At 42.0% G+C, this 24,736-nt stretch overlaps 1 protein-coding gene across 7 annotated transcripts in view; it reads right to left on the bottom strand.

Annotated features, from left to right (window-relative positions):
• The window catches only part of Sptbn1 (spectrin, beta, non-erythrocytic 1), a 199,833-nt gene that overhangs the window by 115,301 nt on the left and 59,796 nt on the right, over nucleotides 1-24,736 (bottom strand). For all 7 annotated transcript variants that reach the window (XM_087583670.1, NM_001410274.1, XM_087583673.1 and 4 more), the window contains 1 exon segment: nucleotides 15,110-15,301. In XM_087583670.1, the coding sequence (XP_087439796.1) occupies nucleotides 15,110-15,257 (148 nt within the window). In that variant the 5' untranslated portion in view covers nucleotides 15,258-15,301.

Consider the following 24,736-nt stretch of genomic DNA (forward strand, 5'->3'; position numbering starts at 1 on the left):
GAAAAAGTGGAGAAGAGCCTCGAACACATAGGCACTGGGGAAAATTTCCTGAACAGAACACTAATGGCTTATGCTCTATGATCAAGAATCAACAAATGGGACCTCATAAAATTTCAATGCTTCTGTAAGGCAAAGGATACTGTCATTAGGATAAAATGGCAACCAACAGATTGGGAAAAGATCTTTACCAATCCTACATCAGATAGAGGGCTAATATCCAATATATGCAAAGAACTCAAGAAGTTAGACTCCAGAGAGTCACATAACCCTATTAAAAATGGGGTACAGTGCTAAACAACAAATTCTGAGCTGAGGAATATCGAATGGCTGAGAAGCATTTAAAGAAATGTTCAATATTCTTAGTAATCAGGGAAATGCAAATCAAAACAACCCTGAGATTCCACCTCACACCAGTCAGAATGGCTAAGATCAAAACTCAGGTGACAGCAGATGCTGTTGAGGATGTAGAGAAAGAGAAACACTCCTCCATTGTTGGTGGGATTGCAAACTGGTACAACCACTTATTCAGTCTGGAAGTTCCTCAGAAAATTGGGCATAGTAATTAATACCTGAGGACCCAGCTTTACCACTCCTGGGCATACACCCTATGCTCCAACATATAACAAAGACACGTGATCCACTATGTTTATAGTAGCCTTATTTATAATAGCCAGAAGCTGGAAAGAACCCAGATGCCCTTCAACAGAGGAATGGATACAGAAAATGTGGTACATCTACACAATGGAATACTACTCAGCTATCAAAAACAACGAGTTTATGAAATTCTTAGACAACTAGATGGAACTAGAAAATATCATCCTGAGTGCGGTAACCCAATTACAGAACACACATGGTATGCACTCACTTATAAGTGGATATTAGCCCAAAAGCTTGGAATACCCAAGATATAATTCACAAAGCACACAAAGCTCAAGAAGAAGGAAGACCAAAGTGTGAATGCTTCAGACTTTCTTAGAAAGGGGAGCAAAAAAACTCATGGAGGAAATCTTGAGACCAAGTGTGGAGCAGAGACTGCCCCAACTGGGGGATTCATCCCATATACAGACAGCAAACCCAGACAATATTGTAGATACCAAGAAGTGCATGATGACAGGAGCCTGATATAGTTGTCTCCTGAGAGGCTCTGCCAGAGGTGGATGGTTGCAGCCAACCATTGAACTGAGAACAAGGTCACCAGTGGAGGAGTTAGAGAAAGGACTGAAGTAGCTGAAGGGGTTTACAACCCCATAAGAACAACAACAATATCAACCAACCAGACCCCCCAGAGCTGCCAGGGTTTAAACCACCATCCCAAGAGTACACAGGGATAGACCTATGGATCTAGCAACCTATGTAGCTGTGGGTGGCCTTCTGGGCATCAATGGGAGGAGAGGCCCTGCCAAGGCTTGATGCCCCAGTGTAGAAGAATGTCAGGATGGGGAGGTGAGAGGGAGTGAGTGGGTGAAGGAGCACCCTCATAGTAACAGGGGGAGGAGGGATGGCATAGTGGATTTCTGGAAGGGAAACCAGAAAAGGGGATAACATTTAAAATTTAAATAAAAAAAATCCAATAAAAGAATAAAAAGAAAAAAAGAAGAACTGGGCTGGGATTCCTGCCTAATGTCAGTTTTATAACAAAGGTCTCATAAATGAGTTACTGACTCATACTTGTGTGTAGTGCTGTGGGGTGACGACCACTCAGCAGTCCCAATTACTGCAGGGCCTTGTGAGCTCTACAATTCCAACCTTAGCCATCTGCTCCAGATCTGTGTCTTCCAGTCAGTATCTGTAAGCCTGATATCCCAAAGTTGACCAACTGTGACTTCAGACACAGTAGCCCATCATGCCCATCATACCGAGGCAGACGTATATTCATTAGCTCGCGCTCGCGCTCGCTCTCTCTCTCTCTCTCTCTCTCTCTCTCTCTCTCTGTGTGTGTGTGTGTGTGTGTGTGTGTGTGTGTGTGTGTATGTCTGTGCACTCGTGCACACAGGAATGCTTGCATATATATGGGATCACCTTGGCAGGTGTTAAGACTTGTTTTTTTCTACTCTGAGCATTTTATACTATCCCATCACGAACTTCTCTGAAATACTTGCCCACCCAGATGCTGTTACGGATGGTTTGAGGGGTATTAAAGACTCAGAAATGGTCCAACATTCTTAATGATCCAAAAAAAAAAAAAATCATACGAAAGAGTGAATGGCAAAAATCATTACCCTGGAAAGAAGTCTGTAATTTCAAGTGCTTATAATCAGTTACACTCTACAAGGGCCTGCATTTCTGACTCACCAAACATAAAACATTAACAAGAAAATTTTCCACGAGACTTGAGTAGGCATCATAGATCATTCCTATTTCATTCCTCTCATGAAGGACAAAGGTTGCTACCGTCACCTACCAACATGTACTTGTAACCCACTCTTCACCAGTTACACAGAACTGCTGGAAGACAGTAAAATTCAGCTTGGTAACAGAACAATGTCAGTTTGCTAACTCCCTAGGGTATTTCATGCCAAAAATCATTGGTTGTTTGTGCTTTTGTTTTTCTCCCCAGTGCTAGCACTTAACCCCAGGGCCTTGAATGTACCAGGGAAACAGCCCTCCACAGCTTACAGTTTATTCTGTCATATCTTTTAAATGTGTGGTATAATAAATGCTTGTTTGTTTTTTTAAAGTAACAGGTTAGTTAGGACCCCTGTGCCCCCTATAAACTGGTTTTGCTTCTGTGCTTACAATCAGACACAGAAAATACACATAAAGCTCCGATTCTCAATTCGCAACCTTTCTCTAAAGCACAGGCAATTCTCTCTCTCTCTTTTTTTTTAATCTTTATTAACTTGAGTATTTCTTATTTACATTTCGATTGTTATTCCCCTTCCCGGTTTCCGGACCAACATCCCCCTAACCCCTCCCCTTCCCCTTCTATATAGGTGTTCCCCTCCCCATCCTTCCCCCATTACCCTCAACAATCACATTCACTGGGGGTTCAGTCTTAGCAGGACCAAGGGCTTCCCCTTCCACTGGTGATCTTATTAGGCTATTCATTGCTACCTATGAGGATGGAGCCCAGGGTCAGTCCAGGTATAGTCTTTGGGTAGTGGCTTAGTCCCTGGAAGCTCTGGTTGGTTGGCATTGTTGTTCATATGGGGTCCCAAGCCCCTTCAAGCTCTTCCAGTCCTTTCTCTGATTCCTTCAACAGGGGTCCCATTCTCAGTTCAGTGGTTTGTTGCTGGCATTCGCCTATGTATTTGCTGTATTCTGGGTGTGTCTCTCAGGAGAGATCTACATCCGGTTCCTGTCAGCCTGCACTTCTTTGCTTCATCCATCTTGTCTAATTGGGTGGCTGTATATGTATGGGCCACATGTGGGGCAGGCTCTGAATGGGTGTTCCTTCTGCCTCTGTTCTAAACTTTGACTTCCTTTTCCCTGCCAAGGGTATTCTGATTACAGATGTCCCAAATGAACTACACAAACTATCTCACGGCCTTCCTCAGAATTCTCTGAAATTAAGCAATTGTGAGCATTGGTACAAGATTTAACCTCAGGGCTTAAGGCTTTTTGGAGATGTATGAAATATTAATACCAAGTCAAGGATCACAGGGTTTTGGTTGCCTCTGAGTCTTACATCTGGTAACACAAGCTGGAGCACACAAGAGCAGCCACAGAAAATCTTGATTGGAGTATTAAAATAAGGAAAAATGCCCCTTTCAAAGGCTGCTATTAACACTTTACATTATTATACAATATTCCCCAAGGAGATAGTGATCCACAAGTTTTAAGTATGATAAATAATCCTCCTGGAAGCCTGGTCAGATTCCTTTTTATCATTCTCTGATACCAAGCTACAGCTGTCAACATACAGAGGAATGCACAGGAGAGCTAAATTACCCCACCAAAGGCCAGCGTGTTCCAGCAAGTACTAGCCTGCTTGACTAGGATTTTTCTACACTGAATATGTCCCTCTGTCCCTTTCCCTCCAACTTCAGAGAATAGAGTTAGAATGGGAAAAATCCATATACCAAAAATTTTAGGTATTTTTGTTGTACTCCTTCCACAAATCATTTTCTCTCAATTTTAGGAGCATGCAGGATCACTGTGAGTATAGTGTGTAGACATAAAACAGAAGTCCAGTCAGAGAAGGCCAAATAAAGAGACCACATAGATTTTTTTTCATTAAAAAACAAAGTCATGGTGCTGATACACAGCTTTATGTATGTCCCCCATTGGTAAAGAGGCTGCACAAGCCCTGGGCTCAATCCCCGGAACTGCTAGAAAACAACACATTTAAAAATCCCAACCCAAATGACTTCCTCAGTGCTTCTTCCCAGTTCCTGGAATGAGGACTGAGTCACAAATGCCCTCTGAGCACCAGAGCCAGCAAAGGCAAAGGTCACCAGTGGCTTCAGGCCATCAGAACACGTATGTGTCTTCTGAAAGCCTGTGATTTCCCACGGTGACTTCTAATCCTGCCACCTTCATTAAGGTAACAGCCTCAGTATGCAGCACTCCTCCCTGAGGAGGGAAGCAGAGCTCTCTCTTTAAAAGACTTATTTTCAGTGGGGCATGCTAGTGCACACCTTTAATCCCAGCACTCAGAGGCAGAAGTTTATCTACTACCTCACAGTAATTGGTAGGGCAGAAATGTGATTCTCATTTAGCATCAGCCTAGAAATGAACAATTCTGGATGCTTGCCAAACCCAGAAAGGCCTAGAAGCTTTGGCCATAAGAGAATTTCCCAAAGACGCCTGCCCTGTTAGAGGGAGAATCTCCAAGTCTGTACGGTTTCTGAAGGCTGCATAGTGTGTAGACAAATGTAGTATGAGAGATAATTCTAAAACTGTAATAATGGTGAGCAAACCCAAGCAGTGGCCTCTGCTGACTTATTTGCCAGAGTACTCCACAAAACCCTCTAGTGCTTCTGACACCTCGTGTGCTTAGGTACCTGTGAGCAGAGCCAAGGTCCTGATCCCCTTCTTCCCTCTCTTGTTCCCTCCACAGCCTTTCAAGAGCCAGGACGAGGGTACAAACACAACAGTTTAAGACCTGTTACTGACTGAGGAGTAGAGTGTCTCCGAATACTATTTTAGATTTGAAGGTGGGCTTTCCTAAAATCGTTTCGTGCCAGGGAGAGAGGCTCATCTGTAGACACTGAAGCATTCCAGGAGTTGGATCAAGTACTGTGGTAGTAAAACCTAAAAGGAAACGTTTCCCTCTGGAGAAGCACGACAGTTTCGTAAATACCTTCCCTCCCTCAGGCCTCTTCTCTCTGTCACTCTGGGATAGATCCCAGTGTCCCTGGGACCTCGGCAGCAGTTCTCCAGTTAACTCTCAGGGCCTCTGGCTCTCTGGTGGTGGGAATCTCAGGGAGGCCCTCTGTAAACCTCTCCTGAGTTGAAGCAGTCTTCTAGGATAAGGACTAAGCCCCTTGGCCTTTCTGTCCACTCCTTCTGCTCCTGATACCCGTCCACCTCTCTGCCTGCAATTTCCTCCCACATACTGACACTGCCTCTTCTGGATGAACACAGAGTTCCTCTCTCCACAGACTCCCTCTCCCTCATGGCCAGCATCTCTAATGCTAACCACAATGCCTGTCAGAAAGCAGACACTGAGTATTAGGCCATTTATCCCATTCCCTAATAAATGACTAAACCACTAACATTCTGATTCCCAAAGCTTACAAATAAAGAGGCCACTATGCTGTCCTTTGAAATGCACCTGTTAGAACAGAATACCTTAATGGCATTCATAAAATCTAATTATCTGAGCAACGCTAGCATTTTAAAAAGCAGAAAAGAAAATATCACAGCAGTTCGTGGAGTACTAGTAAACATTACTTCATTAATTTGAACTAGGTACACACGCACAAATACATCCATAAAAATGCACTTATCTAGCAACGAGATTACCAATGTAAGCATACTTCTTCCTAGTAATATGGTCAAAAATTGTTCCTTTCAAAATAGTGAAAGTCACTAACCAAATCACTGATTACTCTGAAGTCCTTCATTTAGCTTAGAAAACAAAAACCATCATCCTCATTGTAAAATTAGTTTGAGTGTACCAGTTAAGATGGCTTCCGGGTGGGGAAAGTTAAAAAGCACCTCCACATGGGAATGCCTGAAGATTATAGCCGATTAAATGCGCAGAGAGAATTGCACACCTGCTAGCACCGGAGTTGGGTTTTAGGTTTCACATTAGGATCAGGTCATCCCAAGCTCCACCCCACTGCCATCCTGTATTTCTCAGGGCAGTCTTGAATGCCTCTGCATTATTTACAAGCATCCATGCCAACACTGGCCTTAGATGTCTGGGGCCAGATTATAGTTCCATGAAAGGTGTGCCTAGGGACTAGCGGAACAGGGAATCACACGCCAATCCCCCGTCGAGCAACCTGTTCTGGGTGTAGACTTCAGTGTTGACAGTAGACGATTAGAGAGCTGAGTGATCTGGTGTGCAAATTTGTTTCTCCAAACTCAGTACCATAGTTTCAGGAGTCTGAAACTGTCACACATACACATTCCTGTCTAGAGAACAAAAGTAAAACCTTACCACAGGGCAAGGCTGGCTAACTGATATACTGTTATTTCTATGGGCTTAGGAAGTTACTAGGTTGTTGTTGTTGTTGTTGTTGTTGTTGTTGTCAGCCCCAAGGGAAAGGCTTAATTCATACCATACCTGAAACAACAGTGACAATAACATTGTAGTCTGGGGCTGCTTGTAGCCAATGGCCTTTGTCTACTGTAGCAAAAAGAGGTATTCTCTGGATCCAGCTTCAACACTGCATCCTTGTCATGCCTGGCTCCTATAGTCACTAAATGTCTTTGTCACAGTGGAAAATTCCAAGAGGAAAACAGAAACTACACTTGTAAGAATGAACCATTATATTCTTAAGCTCAAGACAGTGGAGGTGCACACCTTTAATCCTAGTGCTTGGGAAGCGGCAACAGGCGGGCCTATCTCTGTCCCTTTCAGGGTTATGGTGAGATCCCATCTCAAGAAAAATCAATCAATTAAATTCCAAACCTCTAAGACACTAATAAAGGCACCTAGAAAAGATAGGTAAAGAGCAGGCAGTCTCTAGGGGAGTGGTCCCTTAGTGAGGTCTCTGTGAAGCATTTTTTTTTTCTTCAGGAAAATTGAAAAGTAAAGAGGCAGAGATGGGAAGGACTCCAACAGTAACCTTGTGACCCTCAAGGGCAAAAGCCAGACACTTTTAACATAAAAAGAGGCAGAGGCCAACATGACAAGCTATCTGATTCTCACCGCAATGGGCCATACATGCTTATAGACAAATGCTTCCAAGAGCCTCTGCTGACCTCACAGTAGATAGAGTTTAACTGATCCAAGTGAATGATGGGAGAAAAATTAAACTCCAGAGGCTGCTGTCAAAGTGACTGTGCTTCTGCTCTTTCCCTAAAGGTGAAGGAGGCACTTGTGTTGGTTCAGGTTACTGAGGCAGTGAACCACTGACAGGATCCCTCAGACAATGCAAACTTGTTGCTTAGTTCTTGGTGCTAAAAGTGAGGGTCCCAGCACAGCTGGGTTCTTGGTAAAGGCCTTTTCCCTGCTTTACAAATACCCTCTTGCACTTTCAAAGAACAGATAAAAAGTCCTAACCCTGAGGCTCTTCCCTCATAGTTTAATCATCCCCAATTCCACCTATTAACACTATCATGTTGGGAACTAGGGTTTCACCTAAGAATGGGAGGCAGGATACAGATATTCAGCCCGTACCCTTTTAAATCATGTACATTCTCAAAAGATTTGTATCATCCAATTTGGCTTTTGTTTGTTTGTTTGGGGGTGGTGGTGATCATTCTTTAAGATAGGGTCTCATTATGTAGTTCTAACTAGCCTGGGACTCACTATAAAGACCAAACTGGCTCAAATTTGCTGGGTCCTCTTGCCTTGGCCTCTACAATCAGAGGATTACAGGCATATACAACTGTGTCTGGTTTTCACAGAACTTCTAAAAGAATTCTCTTCACTGAGTGGAGTGGGAAAGGGTCAGAGGAAGGAAACACTCACTGTCCACCTCAGAATGCTCGGGTTTGTTTCAGTGTGCGTGTGTAGTGCATATGTGCAGTCGTAATGTATAATGTACAATACATATGTGCAGTCATAATGTACAATGTACAGTGCAATTATTGTATAGTGCATTTTAAGGTCAAACTCTCAGATGCATCAAATTAACTGCTTGACAGATATCACAAAAGTTAGGGGACAGTTTTCCCAAATGATGTAATGTTAGCAGCTCTGACTAGGAGTGAGTTACTTGGTTTGTCAAATGCTCAATAACTGACTGCATTCAGACTAATATGAAGTGATAAAGGAGTGACAAAAGAAATACTCTCTACTGTCACTGTCTCCAAGAATTGCTTCATCAGCCAGAGAAAACATGAACAGAACTACTTTGAGCACATACTTGAGACTAGTAATTCACAGGATACATAATACAGATTAACAAAGACCAACGAGGTTTAATCAAAGAAAAGTTCAGGATGAGCTACCCAGAAAAATGTCTCTGATCCATGGTACTAGGCTAAGGCTGGAGACAGGAGAGAGCAGTGGTGCTTCCTAAAGATTTACAGGGTGATCCAACATGTACACGCAGTCCAGGGAGGGGCTGAGAGCTGATGGAGTTTTCAACATCTCCCAGACTTCATCCGTCTTGTAGGTAATAGAGCAGTTTCACATGCATACTCGAGAAGTCTAAGGAGTCTGTGAGAAGTTAAACCTGGGTGGCAAAGATTCACCCAATAGCCTGTATCAGCACCAAATATGTCACTGTTTTAGATTTCTGAGAATTTACAGGCTTTTAGCAAAGAAGTCAAATTTAAGAACATAAGCAGTTTCCTCGGACAGTACTAATGAGAAAGAAATGCATACCTTTTCCAACCAGACGGTAAACAGGCTTGAGCCCAGGGTCTCAAAAGGTACAGCGCCTTTATAGAATGTTGCCATACTCTACAGTTTGTGGTTTGGTCCCTTTTTCCTCCTTTTAGGCAAGGATTTTCTTTGCAGCCTTGGTGACCTGGCATTGACTATGAAGCCCATGTTGGCCTTCAGTAGTAATCCTCAGACTTCAGCCCTACAAGTACTAGGATTACACGCAAGTGCTGTCATACGTGGTGTCCACTGCTCATTTCGTATTTTAGTTTTCTTGAGAAGGTTATCATGAAACTCACCGTGTGGACCAGGCTGGTCTCAAACTCACAGAAATCTGCCTGCCTCGGACTCGAAGTGTTGGGATTAAAGATGTATGCCACCAAGTACGGCTCCACGGTCCATTTGATATGTGATAAGTGTTTCTGTTGCTTTGTGAAATAACACACAAGTTTTTATGTCACCACTGTAAAGAACAAACCAAACCTGACCTGGAGCAGTTTTATATCAGGCACTTCAGAAAAGGCTTATTTTAGAGGGCTGAAAGTATAACATTTGTTTCCTTCAATAATTTCAAGGATTTTAAAGAGAGGTATCCACTTCTGCTTCTTTTCTTTTAAGGAGAAACAGTTAATGGTTATAAAATGTTATTATCTGTGAGTTGAGAATAAGCATCTGCCTGACTGTTCCGCTGCCTACTTCCATTTGGTGCCATCTCCATGAAAGTCATCGGCGTTTACAGAGAACATCTCCATCGGGCTCTGTGTTCTTACACCTCTATAGTCCAATCACAGCCTAGTGCCTGCAGCCTCACCAAAGCCTCCCTGCCTCCCAACTAGAATGTGAAAGAGGCCAAGGGAAAGGAAGGCTTCCTGCCATCTGGTAGACCCCTGCAGGGGGTGGGGCACTCACAGGAGGAGGCTAAAAAGCAAGACTCCATTAACCTTAGTCTCTCTTGTTCTGGGGCCAATTTGCACCTTGTTTCCTTCCACAGACAGTTTATCTTCATGCAGAACATGCTAATCTCCCTTGAAAAGTTAACATAAAGGCCTCCTTTCTCCACACTACAAATCATCTGCCTTGAACACACCAACCACACCACTAGACAGACTACTGGTTAGCACATCCTAGAATTCACTCTGTAGATCAGGCTGGCCTGAAACTCAGAGATCTGCCTGTCTCTGTCTCCTGAGTACTGAGATTAAAGGCATGTACCATCACTACCTAGCTGGCTTGTGCACACACATGCGCGCGCTCTTGCTCTCTCTCTCTCTCTCTCTCTCTCTCTCTCTCTCTCCATTCTCTCTCCTCCCTCCCTCCCTAATTTGGAGGAAGGATTTGCACAAGACACAGCACAATGTGGAGGGCAAATGTGGACTGGGAGAGCTGCTAGGTAGTATCTCACCAATCTTAAGCTATCCCTTTCAAAGGCAATCAACTCTAAGTCTCCAGCTGGCCTTGGCCTGCTCTACAAATTTCTGGGCCAAACAGAATTTCACTACCACACCCAATCCTACAGAAATTTGTACTCAAAAAGAAACTTTTTAAATCAATTAAGTCATAAGTATACTTTTGTACTGAGGTTTAATTTTTTTTAAGTTAGATAAGAAGTAAAGTTGAATCTACATTTCACCCAAGTCAGGTGTGAGCCAAATTACGAAGGAGCAGTTATTAAGCGGAGGGCTCCAACGAATGAAGAACACTGAGGTACTGTCCGATCGAGGTTAGCACATGGCTTTGTTAAGCCTGCTTTGTATGAGACCAACCTCCCTCTCCCTGTCTCCCTCCCGCCATCTTTCTTTCTCTCCTTGAAGACAGTGTCTTACCACATCAATCTTGGCTGGTCTAAAACTTGCTAGGTAAACCAGGCTGCCTCACAGAAATCTGCCTGCCTCTGTTTCCTGAGTGCTGGGATTAAAAGCATGGCCACCACCCCTGGCCCCTGCCTGATACTTTACAATAACCCTTTATTCTCCGTTAATTCTATCTCATGCTGTTGCTGCTACTTCTTTCTTTATGGCGGGGATAAAATGAGGGCTCTGTCTGTATTGAGCAACTGCGGTCTGTACTAGCAAACCCAGCTCATATCTCTTTAATTCAGAGAACATGCATCTCTATTCTTTGCAACCAGAAATGACTTGACTAAAAATAATCATGAATTCATGATTCTTTTCAAAGATATCTAATCAGTAGACACAGACTAAATGTTTAGCTCCCTTGTTTCCTGAATACTTTCTTGTGGGTTTCTAGTTCATGAGAATCATGTCAAAAGTACTGACAAATTCACAGTTTAAGAATCAAGGCACCTACTGTAATAGACTTTATATCATAAACTAGAATATAGCTGAAATAATTACTTAACATCTGCCTGGCGTTGTTTTTCTCTAAAAATGAAACTGAATGGTCTCACAGGGGATTCTGATTCAGCCAAGGCTTTGCCCATTACACCTTTACTCAGAAGATGGAGGAAAACGGGATTGCAAGTTCAAGACCAGCCTGTACCACATAGGAGATCCAGTCTCAAAACAAGTCAGTCAGTCCTGTCACCCATATGTGTTGGTAGACGATCTATTTCTGATGGCACATGGAGTGTATTTGAGTTTGGTCAGAGATGCTGTTCCTGCTGTAATCTCAGCACACGAGAAGTGTGCGCAGGGCAGGGCCACCTGGGTTTGAGTTTGCCCTGGTAACTGGACAATTTCTTTAGCCATGTCTATAATTTACCAGAGAACGTTAGTGCCATGGAAACTTTAATGTTGAAGACTGATCCTATGTTTAACTATTGCATGTTTGTTTATTTTTTAGAGACAGTATTTCTCTGTTTAGCCCTGCCTCACCTCCTGAGTCCTGGGCTAAAAGGCGTGAATCACCACTACCTGGTCTGTACAGGCTTTATTCTTTGATGTCTCTAGGTCTTTTTTTTAAAAGTACCAAAATTTCTAAGTGTAGTATAAGAAGTTTATGATGATTTCATGATTTTTTTCTAATTATAAAATAATTTAGACTTTACTTCAGGAAAAATTTCAAATATAAAAAAATTCATTCAAAATTAAAGTGACTACTCCATATCCCTTCTATTCTGTTTATGGATTGATAAAGATTAATTCCATTTATTTTTAATCGATATTCCCAAATTAAGTCATATATTATGAAAGGCTATTACTTTCCCTAATCTGTGTGGATTCTATAAACATAAGCAGTGATCACGAATGCAATTTTGAAAAGAAAGCATTGAGGCTGTGGTTCAGCTGTTTTCCCCATCTCTTTCTTTTAGTACTGGGGTCTGAACACAGAGCCTTGCATATGCTAGGGAAGAATTCTCGGACTGAATTACACCTCCAGCCCCTCTGACATTTCTTAAAAGATCTAAGCACTGTGTTTTCTTTCAAATGGAATGCTGGTCGAGGGCACTCAGATTACGTAGTTATCACATGTCCCAGTACACTGAGGCAAGCTGGTCAGAGGTAAGGAATGTGGACATGCCACCATGGGATGCGGGAAATAACTTACACAAGACATAAATTCACCTCACAGTGTACTGCCTGAGGCTGAACCAGCATGCCAAAAACCCTTTGCAAGTCAACACCACTAAAGAAAAGAATGTTCAAACTCACAAGAGCAGCATCATGACAAAGGGAAAAGTACTATCTACCATGTGTTCAAAGTTAGACTGCTTCTTACCTCTCTCTCATATGTAAAAGGAATGTGAGTATTTAAAACATTTAATAATAAATAGAAAATGGCATTCATAAATTTTCATACTAAGACATGTTGAGAAGAAATTTTACTTTTGAGTATATGGCAACACTAATATTGCCTGTTTACTTACCTAATATATCAAAGTCTTGCTGGACATGTTAGCTTATACCAGTAACCCCATAACTTGAAGAAGCTAAAGCAGGATAACTGAGAATTTGAGGATAGCACAGGCTGAAGAGTTGAGATTCCTTTTTGCCCAACTTCTTGAGGAGGAAGTTAAAGAGTTGTGTTTTCCATCCTGTCAGGGGCTGCATATCATGTAGGTAGCAAAGTACCCTTTGCTATGCTCTCTTGGGCAATGGGGTGACGTGCCAATGATGTGCCCTGAGTAAGTACTCACTCCTTCTGTGCCTCAGATTACACTTCTACCATTCACAGAAGACAATAGCCCTCCTCAAGCAACTGTCCTGGGATTGGCTACTTTTCGGTTTTACTCTTGTTGAGACCAGATCTCACTACGCTGCTAAGGCTGGCCTCAAAATCAAAATCTTCCCTCCTCAGTCTCCCAAGTGCTAGTATAAACATATGCTACCCTGCCTGGCTTCGATGCGTTTGGAACGGTGCATGGCCCACAGAAACACATTAAGCTCTTGCTATCATTACTGTAACCCATCATTCTGGCACTAGCATCAACATCCCTAGAAGGTTATGACAAGGACCAACACCCAGAACAGCTGAGCTCTTGAATCTGAGTGTGTTGAAAGATCTCTCACAGAGAAAAACAAACAGGAGCTGGAATGGGCTGGTGCGGCTCAATGGATAAAAAGCTTCCTGTGCACATGTGAGGACTACCTGATAAACCAGACAACATGGAGGCCACCCATAAATCCAGTTCTCCAGAAGCAGAGGCAGGAGATTATTTTGCAAGCTGGCTACCTAAACTATCCAGAATTAGTGATGCTTCAGTTTAGTGAGACATATAATAAATAAAGTAGAGTGACTAAGGCAGATAACACATCGACTTTGGATCTCCACACACCTGTGCATATGTGTACATGCACATGTACCTATATACATCCAAAACATGTGCACATACGTGTCCATGCATTTCACATACATATGAAAAAGAAAAAGAAAAAAACCCCAAGAAACTGCTCTATGTTGTATAAATAAAATGCTCTTAAAACAAGACAACATAGGTTAGCTTGGAACTAGAACATGAAGCTTATGATCTGAGGTAACTAGCTACCACCAGCAGAATGGTCTTAAGTCTCAAATGAGGATTCATGAAAAAGAATGTTAAAGTACCAACTGATTCAGCAGCACGGACCACATTCGTGATTTCCAAAGGCCTTCCTAATGCTGTGATACCTCAGGTTCTGGGACCCCCAACCATAAAATTATTTTCATTGCTAAATTCATAACTGTGATTTTGTTACCATTATGAATTGTAATGTAAATATCTATGGTCTTTGACGACCCCTGTGAAAGGGTCATTTGACCCCCAGTGCGGTTGAGGCCCACAGGTTAAGAACCACTGCTTTGGGCCAACCTGGTCATATCATTTAAGGTCATGAAAAATTCTATCGAAAGCTAGAACGTGCTGACTCTATGACCAATAATTTCTCTGTCACTTTAGCCACTTGATTAGATGTCCTCCTTCTTGAAAACAGTGTTTCATAATCAGATTCTACTATAAAGACAACAGAAAAGTGAACTAGAATTAACAATCAATAGGGAATATATCTGCTCATCATGGTATAATCTATCATAATTAATGACACTAAAAGGAAAAATCATTCACCCACTTTCTCATTCTGAAACAATCCTCTAAAATCTCAAAAGTACACGCAAAGAGTATCTTAAATACACTCCATTTTGACTCTTGTTTTATACATGTCTGGTACTGCTCAGTTTTCAGAGTGATGGAACCTTTTCCTGACATTGCTGCCTGCTGATGAAGGCCACTGAAATGTTCTATGTATTCAGCAGCAGCAAGGGAATACCAATCACACAGGAAGGACAATCCACACTAATGGGAATGGTCAATGGCAAACCTGCTCATTAACAGCATTAAATACAGCCTTCCCACAGGACACGGCTGCTTTCAGATCTAAAGACCTTGCAGTAGATACTCACTAACCTTGCACTGCTAAGATCAGTTAATCTGCCACTGGCACTAAGAACACAGCCATTTTATGGATATTTTATATAAATATGGTATGATAAAACATTTGAAATGAAAGATGTGTTACAAATAAAAAAATCCTTGCAAACTCTTAGCAGCTCTTTCTAAATTGCTGTAAACATTATTTACTGTGTTCTAAACTATGTTAGCTATTAAGGTTGGCAGCTCTCCAAAAGTAAATGTCTTATAAAAGGGTCAGCTAGTTGTCGTAGGATATGTTAAAGCAAGGGGAGATCAACTTCAAGCAAGACAGCTTAAAGGAGAAATGGCTGCTGTTCAAGGGCTATAGAACATCTGGTGACAGGTGAGACACACAACTTCAGGACACTCACCTGCCAGGGCCTTGATGCGGGAGCGCTCAAAGAGCCGTGCAGAGCTGTTCTCATTGTCCCAGTCATCCACGTCCCAGCGGTTGTTCACATCGCTGTACTGCTGCTGGATCTCAATGTTGTCATAGTCTGTGGCCACCGTGGTCGTCATCTTGGCTGTCTCAGCTGCTTGTCCACATCAGTTACTTCTGAGTTCTGTGACACAGAAAGGAAAAGCATAGGTATGTATTCAAAGCACACAGCCTCCACAGAGCTGCAGGAGCATAGTTTCTGCTTGTCCAGATGCACCTTCTAGAGCCAAGGCTGATTTTCAACTTTGGCTCTGCTTCATACCACAAGTGTGACCTCGGCCCCAAACACGGAGGAGGGAGGAGACTGAATGAAACGCTGGATGCCAAATTAATGTTCTTTTAAAAACGAGTTTAAATTGGCTGGGCAATGGTGGCGCATAACTTTAATCCCAGCACTCAGGAGGCAGAGGCAGGCTGATCTCTGCATTTAAGGCCAGAGTGAGTTCCAAGACAGCTGTGGTTACATAGAGAACCCACGTCTTAAAAAACAAACAAACAAACAAAAAACCCAAAACAGAGCAAAACAAAGTGAAAATCAAAAGAAATGAAGGTGAGGGTTTAATGTTTTAATCGGGGTTATAGCAACATCTACATGGGTCTTCTTGAATGCATTCACTTAGTTTTATGGTCTATTACCTTCTAGTTTCTCATTTATCAACAACTATATAAGAAAAACGAACAAACCATTCGGTCTCTGTATCTCGTTTACATATTCAAAATTGATGCCTAAGATCCAGACCTAAGCATAAGACATCAAAGATAGTATCTGTGCATAGTAAATACTCAAGTATTATAATTATTTATGCCATTGTTTCTATAAATTCTAGGACCCACTCTTCTAGAGCTCACTGCAGATAATGGTGTTTTTTTTTTTTTTTGGAATAATTATGAAATAAGCTCTGGCCCACTAATTATGTCTATTCATGGAGGTTCATGTTTAGCTTTAAATACAGTTCCTCCATTCAATAAAGCCATTATTCACATGCAAAACCCAAGTATATTGAGGAATTACTACATGCTCAGCATTGCTCTAGATTCCTGGGGAAGAACAACAAACCAACAAACGATGCGAGTGAAGCTTACGTCCTCATAGAAGGGAGACACAACATACAAGAAAAGCCACAGAGTTAAGGAAAATAAAACGCAAACAGATGAATTTGAGAGTGGCTATTTTAGCTGGTCAGAAATAAATACACTGCTTAGTACTGAAGTAGATCTCAGTGTCTAAAAGGCACAGACCATTCCCAGATCAGGAAGAGTGGCAAACCAGACAAAGGAAACACCATGGCATGCTCAGTACAGCTGGAGTCCGGTGTGCAGAGGGAGAAGTAAGGAGAGATAAGGCTACGGGAACTAGACAGAGTCAGGCCAGACTTGGCTGAGTCTAGAATGATGACCTTTGATCCAGCATCTGCCGAAGGATTGTTCTTGGTGCCATGTGGAAACACATTCTAGGGTCAAAAATAGAAGCAGAGCTGGTTGGAGGCTACCCCAGAGACGGAAGTGGTTTGGCACTGGCAGTAGCAGACGTGAATGTGAATGTGGTAGTGGTGTGTGTGGGTATTTGTGTCAGGTGTGCTGACAGGACATGGAGAAAGGTCCAGCTGAAAGGTCATGGGTTCAGACTCCATCTTAGAGAACCTGAACTAGGGCTGAACTCGGGCTAACTAACAGCCGGTGTCTAGCACCAGTTTCCAGGTTACTCCCCAACAAATCTGCACCTCCAGGTTACATGCCTGCCCCTTGCCACTTCATTTCCTAACAACCATCAACCAGCAGAAAAGAACTAGTTGAGTTTATGGTTTGACACCTAGCACCAGCCAATTATGTTAAAGGACAACAATAGCCCCCAATTAGATGCTTGCAGGCTTAGACACCTCCATCCCTTGCTTGTCCTTTCCTATAAAACCTTGTCCCCATGAGTTCAGGGCTGCTTCACCAAACCGTCCCGTGGGTCAGTGGTGAGATAAGCCCAGGCTCCAGCTTGGAATAAAGAGACCCTAATGTGATTACCTGGGAGTCTGCTCCTGGTTGGTGTTTTGGGTTCTTGAACGCTTCTTGGTACAACATGGCCAGTCCTATGGCATTTGTAAGGGTCTGTGCTTGATTCTATTGGTATAGTTAAACTCCTGTATGTGTTCAATTTCACTGCAGGGACTCAGGCCCAGTCAGGTACACAAAGCTATCTAAGTAAGTTAAGTGCACATCTAAGAAGGGAATGTAATGGAAATAGCTCCTGTCTTGGTGGTAGAAAAATAACAAGGGGAATTGATGCTGGTTATCTCCTCTCCTTCTCCCTCCTAACCTTAAGATTAAAAGATTAATAGTAAGAGTTTTGCACATGGATGCTCACTTGGCTCAAGCTTCAGTGTGCACCAAGAGTGTACGCAGGGGCCAGCCTGCACAGTTCATCACTAGTATCTGTGTGCTAATAGAACAAGATCACCGCCCAGCAACAGAGGACTGCACCAGGGTCTCCATGCTGAAATGAACCACCTGTGTCTGGGATGGCACCATCAGGGGCTCAAGCAGTCCCCCTGCTTCCTCTTTTACCATTACAGTTCTCTCACAAACCATTAACATACCCTATGTGCTCTTGAGGAAAGAGCACCAAAAGACCAACCAGGAGCAGACTCCTGGGTAACCACATTAGGGTCTCTTTATCCCAAGCTGGAGCCTGGGCTTACCTCACCACTGACCCACGGGACGGTTTGGTGAAGCAGCCCTGAACTCTCATCGGGACAAGGTTTTATAGGAAGTGGCAAGCAAGGGGGTGGAAATGCAGACAGATGTAATCGAGCCCAACAACACAAACGTATTGGTATATTAACTTAACAGTTATGTTAACGACATATTTACAGGATTTCACAAAACCACTAATTAACAAGCTAAAACCTAGCGATTGAGTGACCTTATAGTTAAACAACTCTAACACAGGGATGGGGGGCAAGAAGGCAAGATTACACACTAGTAACCTTGGAGATGGTTAATTTTCACGACTACTGCAACATTACAGCTTTTTAAAACCTATCTTGGAATATTCTATCTCTAGTAAAGAAAAACTTTACAATACTCGGAGTACAATCATTCAAAGTATAGAAAAGTTGATTTAATCCAACTCAAGGAGAAACCCAAACAGGGCGAACCTTTCACCAGGTAAGTTCTATCAGCTATTTGGTGCCATCTACTGACCAAGCTGAATAAGCTACACTGTGGCTCCAGGGCCCTTAGTACCTGCCTAGGTGCCTACTCCCTTGTCCTGGCTTTGGAGTCTCCCTCCCACTGTGGCCCTTCCCAGCTCTCACAAGTGGCTGAACCTCTTCACACCTCTGACCCACCCTAATGAGTTATTCCTTTTGTGTGTGTGTGTTTTTTTTTCTGGCTAATTTAGCACATTTATAGCTGGCACAATACATTCTTTCCTAAGTGTTCTTAAGTAATAATGTTATTTAATATATCATTATCATTCCTTAAAGACATGAATGTCAGGCCAAAATTCCTGCTAGTCTATGCACAGAAAACACACTGATGCTATCAGTGACTAATGTAATTCAGGTACCCAAGAGCCTAGAATTTGAGTACCAGGGACATTTTTTTTCTCCCGTATTATCTATCTCTCCAGAGACATTATCATTACCAAGCGAGTTCTGGTGGTGATAAAACATTTTGTCTGGTTTGTTCTCTACCCTGCCCCTACGGCACTTTCAAGGCTATTTATCCTCCAGGGTTATCTTGAGAACTTAATTCAACATCACCAAGTAAGTGGCCTGAGTGAAGATAGGTGAAATGAACAAATATAGGGAATGTACCCTAAAGCACTGAGATGTCAGACATCCACCTTGCTCCAAAACTCTTCAGCAAGAGGCTGTGCACTATGAACACAACTTACACCACATAAGGATGTATCCCCTGGAAACCTTATCTACAGGGCATTTGTTTCCAAGGTGCTATCAATCATGGACAGATGAAATGAATACTTCTTATATGGCTGAGAGTGGATAACCAGGAGAGAAAAGCTGGAGTTTGGGTTTCCCTTTGACATGGCCCTCAGCACTTCAGCACACATGTGTCTGTCCATTAATGGTTTTTCCATTAGGACAAGCTGGAGAGGACTGTGTAAGGCATGGAGAGGACCTGAAAGTCTGTCTGACTCTATCTTCATAGTATGGGCTATTGCAATGGCTCTACAATGAGTAAAGCCAACACTACCCCAGTGTGACAAGAGTAATATCCACACTCTTTGTGACTAGGTTTAGGGACGACACTTTAAAGCTTCTTTCTATTTTCTCTTATAATTTTTTTAAAAGGCCAAGAGTTCTCCAAGATTATTCTCTAGTCCTGTCTTTTTTTTTATTTAGAGAATACTTTATTAGTTTTTGTAATCAAACCCACGTAGATAAGACCTTACATATTTTTTTTATTAACTTGAGTATCTCTTATTTACATTTCGAATGTTATTCCCTTTCCCGGTTTCCAGGCAAACATCCCCCTAATCCCTCCCCCTCCCCTTCTTTATGGGTGTTCCCCTCCCCACCCTCCCCCCATTGCCGCTCTCCCCCCAGCAATCACGTTCACTGGGGGTTCAGTCTTAGCAGGACCCAGGGCTTCCCCTTCCACTGGTGCTCTTACTAGGATATTCACTGCTACCTATGAGGTCAGAGTCCAGGGTCAGTCCATGTATAGTCTTTAGGTAGTGGCTTAGTCCCTGGATAGTCCTGTCTTATAAATAGGAATTTCCCAAAAGATCCAAAGAAATTTCAGATATGCTGTCATAATTTGCTTCAATAAACAAGCACTAACTTTATTTCTTCAAGCCTGTGGACCAAAACAAAACATTGGTGAGAAAACTATGACCTTAGATCCATGAATCAAATAAGTTCTAGAGTTTCAACATGGACTGCTACAGGTCATAACCATTAAGAAACAAGAGACTACTGCCATTCCTGGTTTAGTAGCGTTCCATTAGTTCTCTCTGTTGATGAAAATTTAAAAGTCAATCCCAAAGTAAACACTTACTTTGTGTTTATTTTGCACAGCCCCAAGTAAAAACTACTTTTAGCTATCCTGTCATTTCCTAACACGTCAAATTTCTTTTCTGTGTCACACAGACAACTGTAAACTCACAGTGTTTTGCCCAATGAAGAAACAAGAGTTCATCCCTACTCTGCCTCTAGGCCTCTCCTGTTACTCTATAGAATCTAATCCCATTCTGCCAGGACTCTCTGACTCTTTCTTACCCTAAGGCTGACCAGCTGCTCACGGACAGCTCAGTGTAGTCACCCAGTGGCCACTGCACTCTCGACAAACACAATTTAAAAGCAGAATATCCATCAGTGTGAACATAAACAATAAAATACTTCTACACACACACACTATTAAAATCTTGGCTTTTTTTTCTAAAGCTAATCTTTACCTGTGACAATACTTTTGTCTTTTGTTTTTCAAGACAAGGGATTCTCTGTCCTACAACTCACTCTATATACCAGGGTGGCCTCAAACTCACAGACATCCACCTCTCTCTGCTCCTGAGTGCTGGGATTAAAGGTATGTGTCAACACTGCATGGCAGACAGTATTTTTTTAACTGTCTAAACTAGTAAGATATTATAGAACAAATAATAGAAAATACAAAGAATTTTCACTGGCAATACACATATGCACACGCTTGTTATTCAATATTAAATCTAAAAAAAGATTTATTTACTTATTTTATGTATATGAATATGGCGTCTTCTTGCACACCAGAAGAGGGCATCAGATTCTACTATAGGTGGTTATAAGCCACCATGTTGTTGCTGGGGGTTGAACTCATGACCTCTAGGAGAGTAACCAGTTCTCTTAACCACTGAGTCATCTCTCCAATCCTACTCAATCTTAATTAAAAGCTCAAATTCAAGTAAAATGAACAAAATAATCTGCCAATCCATTATGTTAGCAATTACTCTTACAGGGTTTACAAACCTTCCCATTTCCCTCATAGAAGATGTGTAAAAGTATTTTTTTTAAAACATTAAAAATAAGTTGTGCTCTGGACTTTGAAGACACCAAGTTGTATATATGAGATTTTTCAGTAACAGACCTAGGAGAGTTTGACACCAACCTTCTCAACTATTTAGTCACCAAAACTCAGGATAGTGACACCTTGTCTGCTGAGGCGTACTCTGCAATGAGTGTAAAACAGTCAACACAGAGGAACACTCAAGCAACCACTGTGATCTGTAAGCCTAGGTCAGATCATCAACTATTGTTCAGGTTCACAGAGTTCGTACATGTCTTAAGTGGACCCAAGACTCCATCATTCAAACTTACTGTTTGATATCGATGTCTTTGGAGAGATGGAGAAAAATGCCTATGATACTCAAGTTCTAAGCTCTTGAGTAGGACAACTTCCCCCTTTCTGCCCTGGAACTCTGTACACAAACAGGAAGAGATACAGCTAAAATGTTTTTAAAACTCATAAGCATATAATATCCTTTAGAAAATCATTACATACTGCAAGAAATGATCCAACAACGAAAACCCCGCCAAGGGTAGAAACAGAGCTCAACAGGATGAAGAACCCACTACCATGCTGAAAGGCTGGAGTTCAGTCTCCAGTCTCCTACACGGTGGAAGGAGGAACCAGCTCCCAAGCTGAGTAAAGTCAACACTATCCTAGGTGTGAAGAATATCCAAATTCTCTGTGACAAGGTTTGAGAAGATGGTTTTAGATCATCTGTTAATCTCCTGATCTCTACGAGCACAAAGGGGTTAAGTGCTCACTTCTCTCTTACACTCTCTCTCTCTCACAAACATAAAACACATTTTAAAGCATAAAACAGCTACACAGATTACAGCCAAAAACTCATAAAAAAAATCAGATCACTTTGAGAAGAAACAGTAGTGACAATTTTGCTTATACCTTGTTAATAAAAGGAGACTTACCATAATGAACTTTAGTCTATTTATCGATAATTTATTAGACCCCCTACTATGAGCTCTGAGTGCTGGAATTGAAGGCATGCGGCACCATGTCCAGCCCTAACCATAATCATTTTTTCTGTTAATGTCATGAAGCGGTATGAATTATGCTTTGAGTGATGGCATTTACTTAGTCACATAGCCATGACTTTTTTTTTTGTCACAACACCTTCAGTGTTCAGAGCCAGAAGACTTCAATCTAATCTCTAGAACAAAGTTGATCTGTCTAAACCCTAGACAGCTAACCCAATAATTTATGTGGACAAATTACTTTATATGGGCCATCTTGCTTCCCTCAATTACTGTCTTACCCAGTAACATCGAGCTCTGAGGTACTCAGCCTCTGTTGGCTAACAAGGAAAGGTGAAATTGCTGGGTAGCAGAGATAGGTGGCTCACACCTTTAATCCCAGCACTCAGGAGGCAGAAGCAGGAGGATCTCTGAGTTTGAGGCCAGCTTGGTCTACAGAGTGAGTTTCAGGATAGCCAGGGCTACACAGAGAAACCCTGTCTCAGAAAACAAAACAAAACAAAAAATAATAGATAAAGGAGAAATTACTGAATAGGACTTTGCTATTGATTACACTGGAGAGATAGTAGGAAGTCATGGGGGTAAGAATCCTATGTCAATGGGTGAATTCAAAACCCAAAATTTAAATAAGGTAATAACAGAGGCAGTGTCTATAAGACTCCAGAATGGAGGACAGGAATGACAAACAGCGAAGGAGAAAACTTCCATGTGCTCATGAAGAAAGCCTGAGAAGACAGGAAGGTGAGGAACTCACTCACTGCTTCCTGTCAAAAATTAGAATTTCATACACCAGTCTGTGATGCAGAAACCCACGATGGGCTGCTCCTCCCTACAGTGTCTGCTACGGAGGACCACTGAAGGGCTGACCACCTTCTGCCTACAATGTCCTGACGAAAGCAAATACTAAAACCTTTGTTCCCAATGTTCAGAGGTCACCTTCCTACCAGATACAAAGGGTCACTGGGAATTGGTGTATGGCTATATGACTTGAAACAAACCTTGTTTTTTAAGGTAATCATATTCAGCCAGGTTCTAATCAATAAGGATGAAACTACCCTTAAAAAGATGCTGGCAAGAAACACAGTGGCTTAGCTTCTTCTGTATTTTCTATATTAAAACACCCAGCCAGATCTTGTCACTTAAGGTCTTATTAGGCTGGGAAAATTGTTCAGCAATTACAGGAAGTTGCTGCTCCCGAATCTAGGTTCAGTTCCCAGCATTGACATCAGCAATTCCAATTCACAACTGTCTGAAACACAGTTCTTTTTTTTTTTTTATTAACTTGAGTATCTCTTATTTACATTTCGAATGTTATTCCCTTTCCCGGTTTCCAGGCAAACATCCCCCTAATCCCTCCCCCTCCCCTTCTTTATGGATGTTCCCCTCCCCACCCTCCCCCCATTGCCGCTCTCCCCCCAACAATCACGTTCACTGGGGGTTCAGTCTTAGCAGGACCCAGGGCTTCCCCTTCCACTGGTGCTCTTACTAGGATATTCACTGCTACCTATGAGGTCAGAGTCCAGGGTCAGTCCATGTATAGTCTTTAGGTAGTGGCTTAGTCCCTGGAAGCTCTGAAACACAGTTCTAAGGAATCCAACCTCCTCTTCTGATTTCCATGAACACTACATATAGACACACACAAAGGTAAAATTAAAATGTAAAGGCACTTAAAAACAGTAAAACCACAAACACAGTTCTATAAAAATACAGGAGGGGAGAGTGGGATCCCTTCCCTCTGTCCTTCCTCTATTTTACAGAGAACAAAAGAGGAACAATGAGATGATAAGTGTATTTAGTATCTAAGTTTCTTCAATAAAGATATTAAGTATGACTTATGTTCACTTGCTATTTGTACATTATTCATTTTCTGACTATATATGTGACAAGCATATAAATTTTAAATATAATATTGCTAAGTCCTAATCTTAAAAAAAAAAACCAGCTATGTTTTGAAAGTAAACAATAAGACAAGGAGGAGTTAACTTCTCTGATCTGTCATTCATCAGTCTTGAAAGTCACTGAATTTGAACCGAACTAATTTATTTAAAGTGCACGGCCCTAATAATATACCCAACAGTTAAAAGTTTCTGCCCCACTTTACAAAGAGTAATTAAAACTGAAATCATTAACTCAGAACAGGTCTAGCATCATGGTTCACAGACAATGTAGTGTTTCTGACCGGTATAGTCTTTTCGGCCTTACATATACTTCCAAACAGGTTTAAATAACATCAGAATATAGTTCTAATAGTACCAGTGCCAAATTGCCAGCCTTGCCCTTCAGCGAGTTGGACATTCGAGTGCTTTATTTGTTCTGAAGCTCTGTGAGCTATGGCTGTGCTTTCCTGAACAGTGGAGCAACACTCACAGAGCCAACTCAGTTTGGGGACTTTTTCTTCTGGAGCAGTCCAGTGCCAAAATTCTTGGCAAATTTATCAAGTGAAACGCACACTTCAACTTTCTGGAATAAAGATCAAATGACAGTATGTGACACGGCAACAAACAGCAAATGTGTACCAAACATCACTGCGAGGTCCAGGATCCTACCTGTTCCGGATATTGTCACATAAC

This window comes from Rattus norvegicus, chromosome 14 (genome assembly GCF_021556685.1).
Source record: "Rattus norvegicus strain SHRSP/BbbUtx chromosome 14, alternate assembly SHRSP_T2T, whole genome shotgun sequence".
Lineage (NCBI taxonomy): Eukaryota > Metazoa > Chordata > Mammalia > Rodentia > Muridae > Rattus > Rattus norvegicus.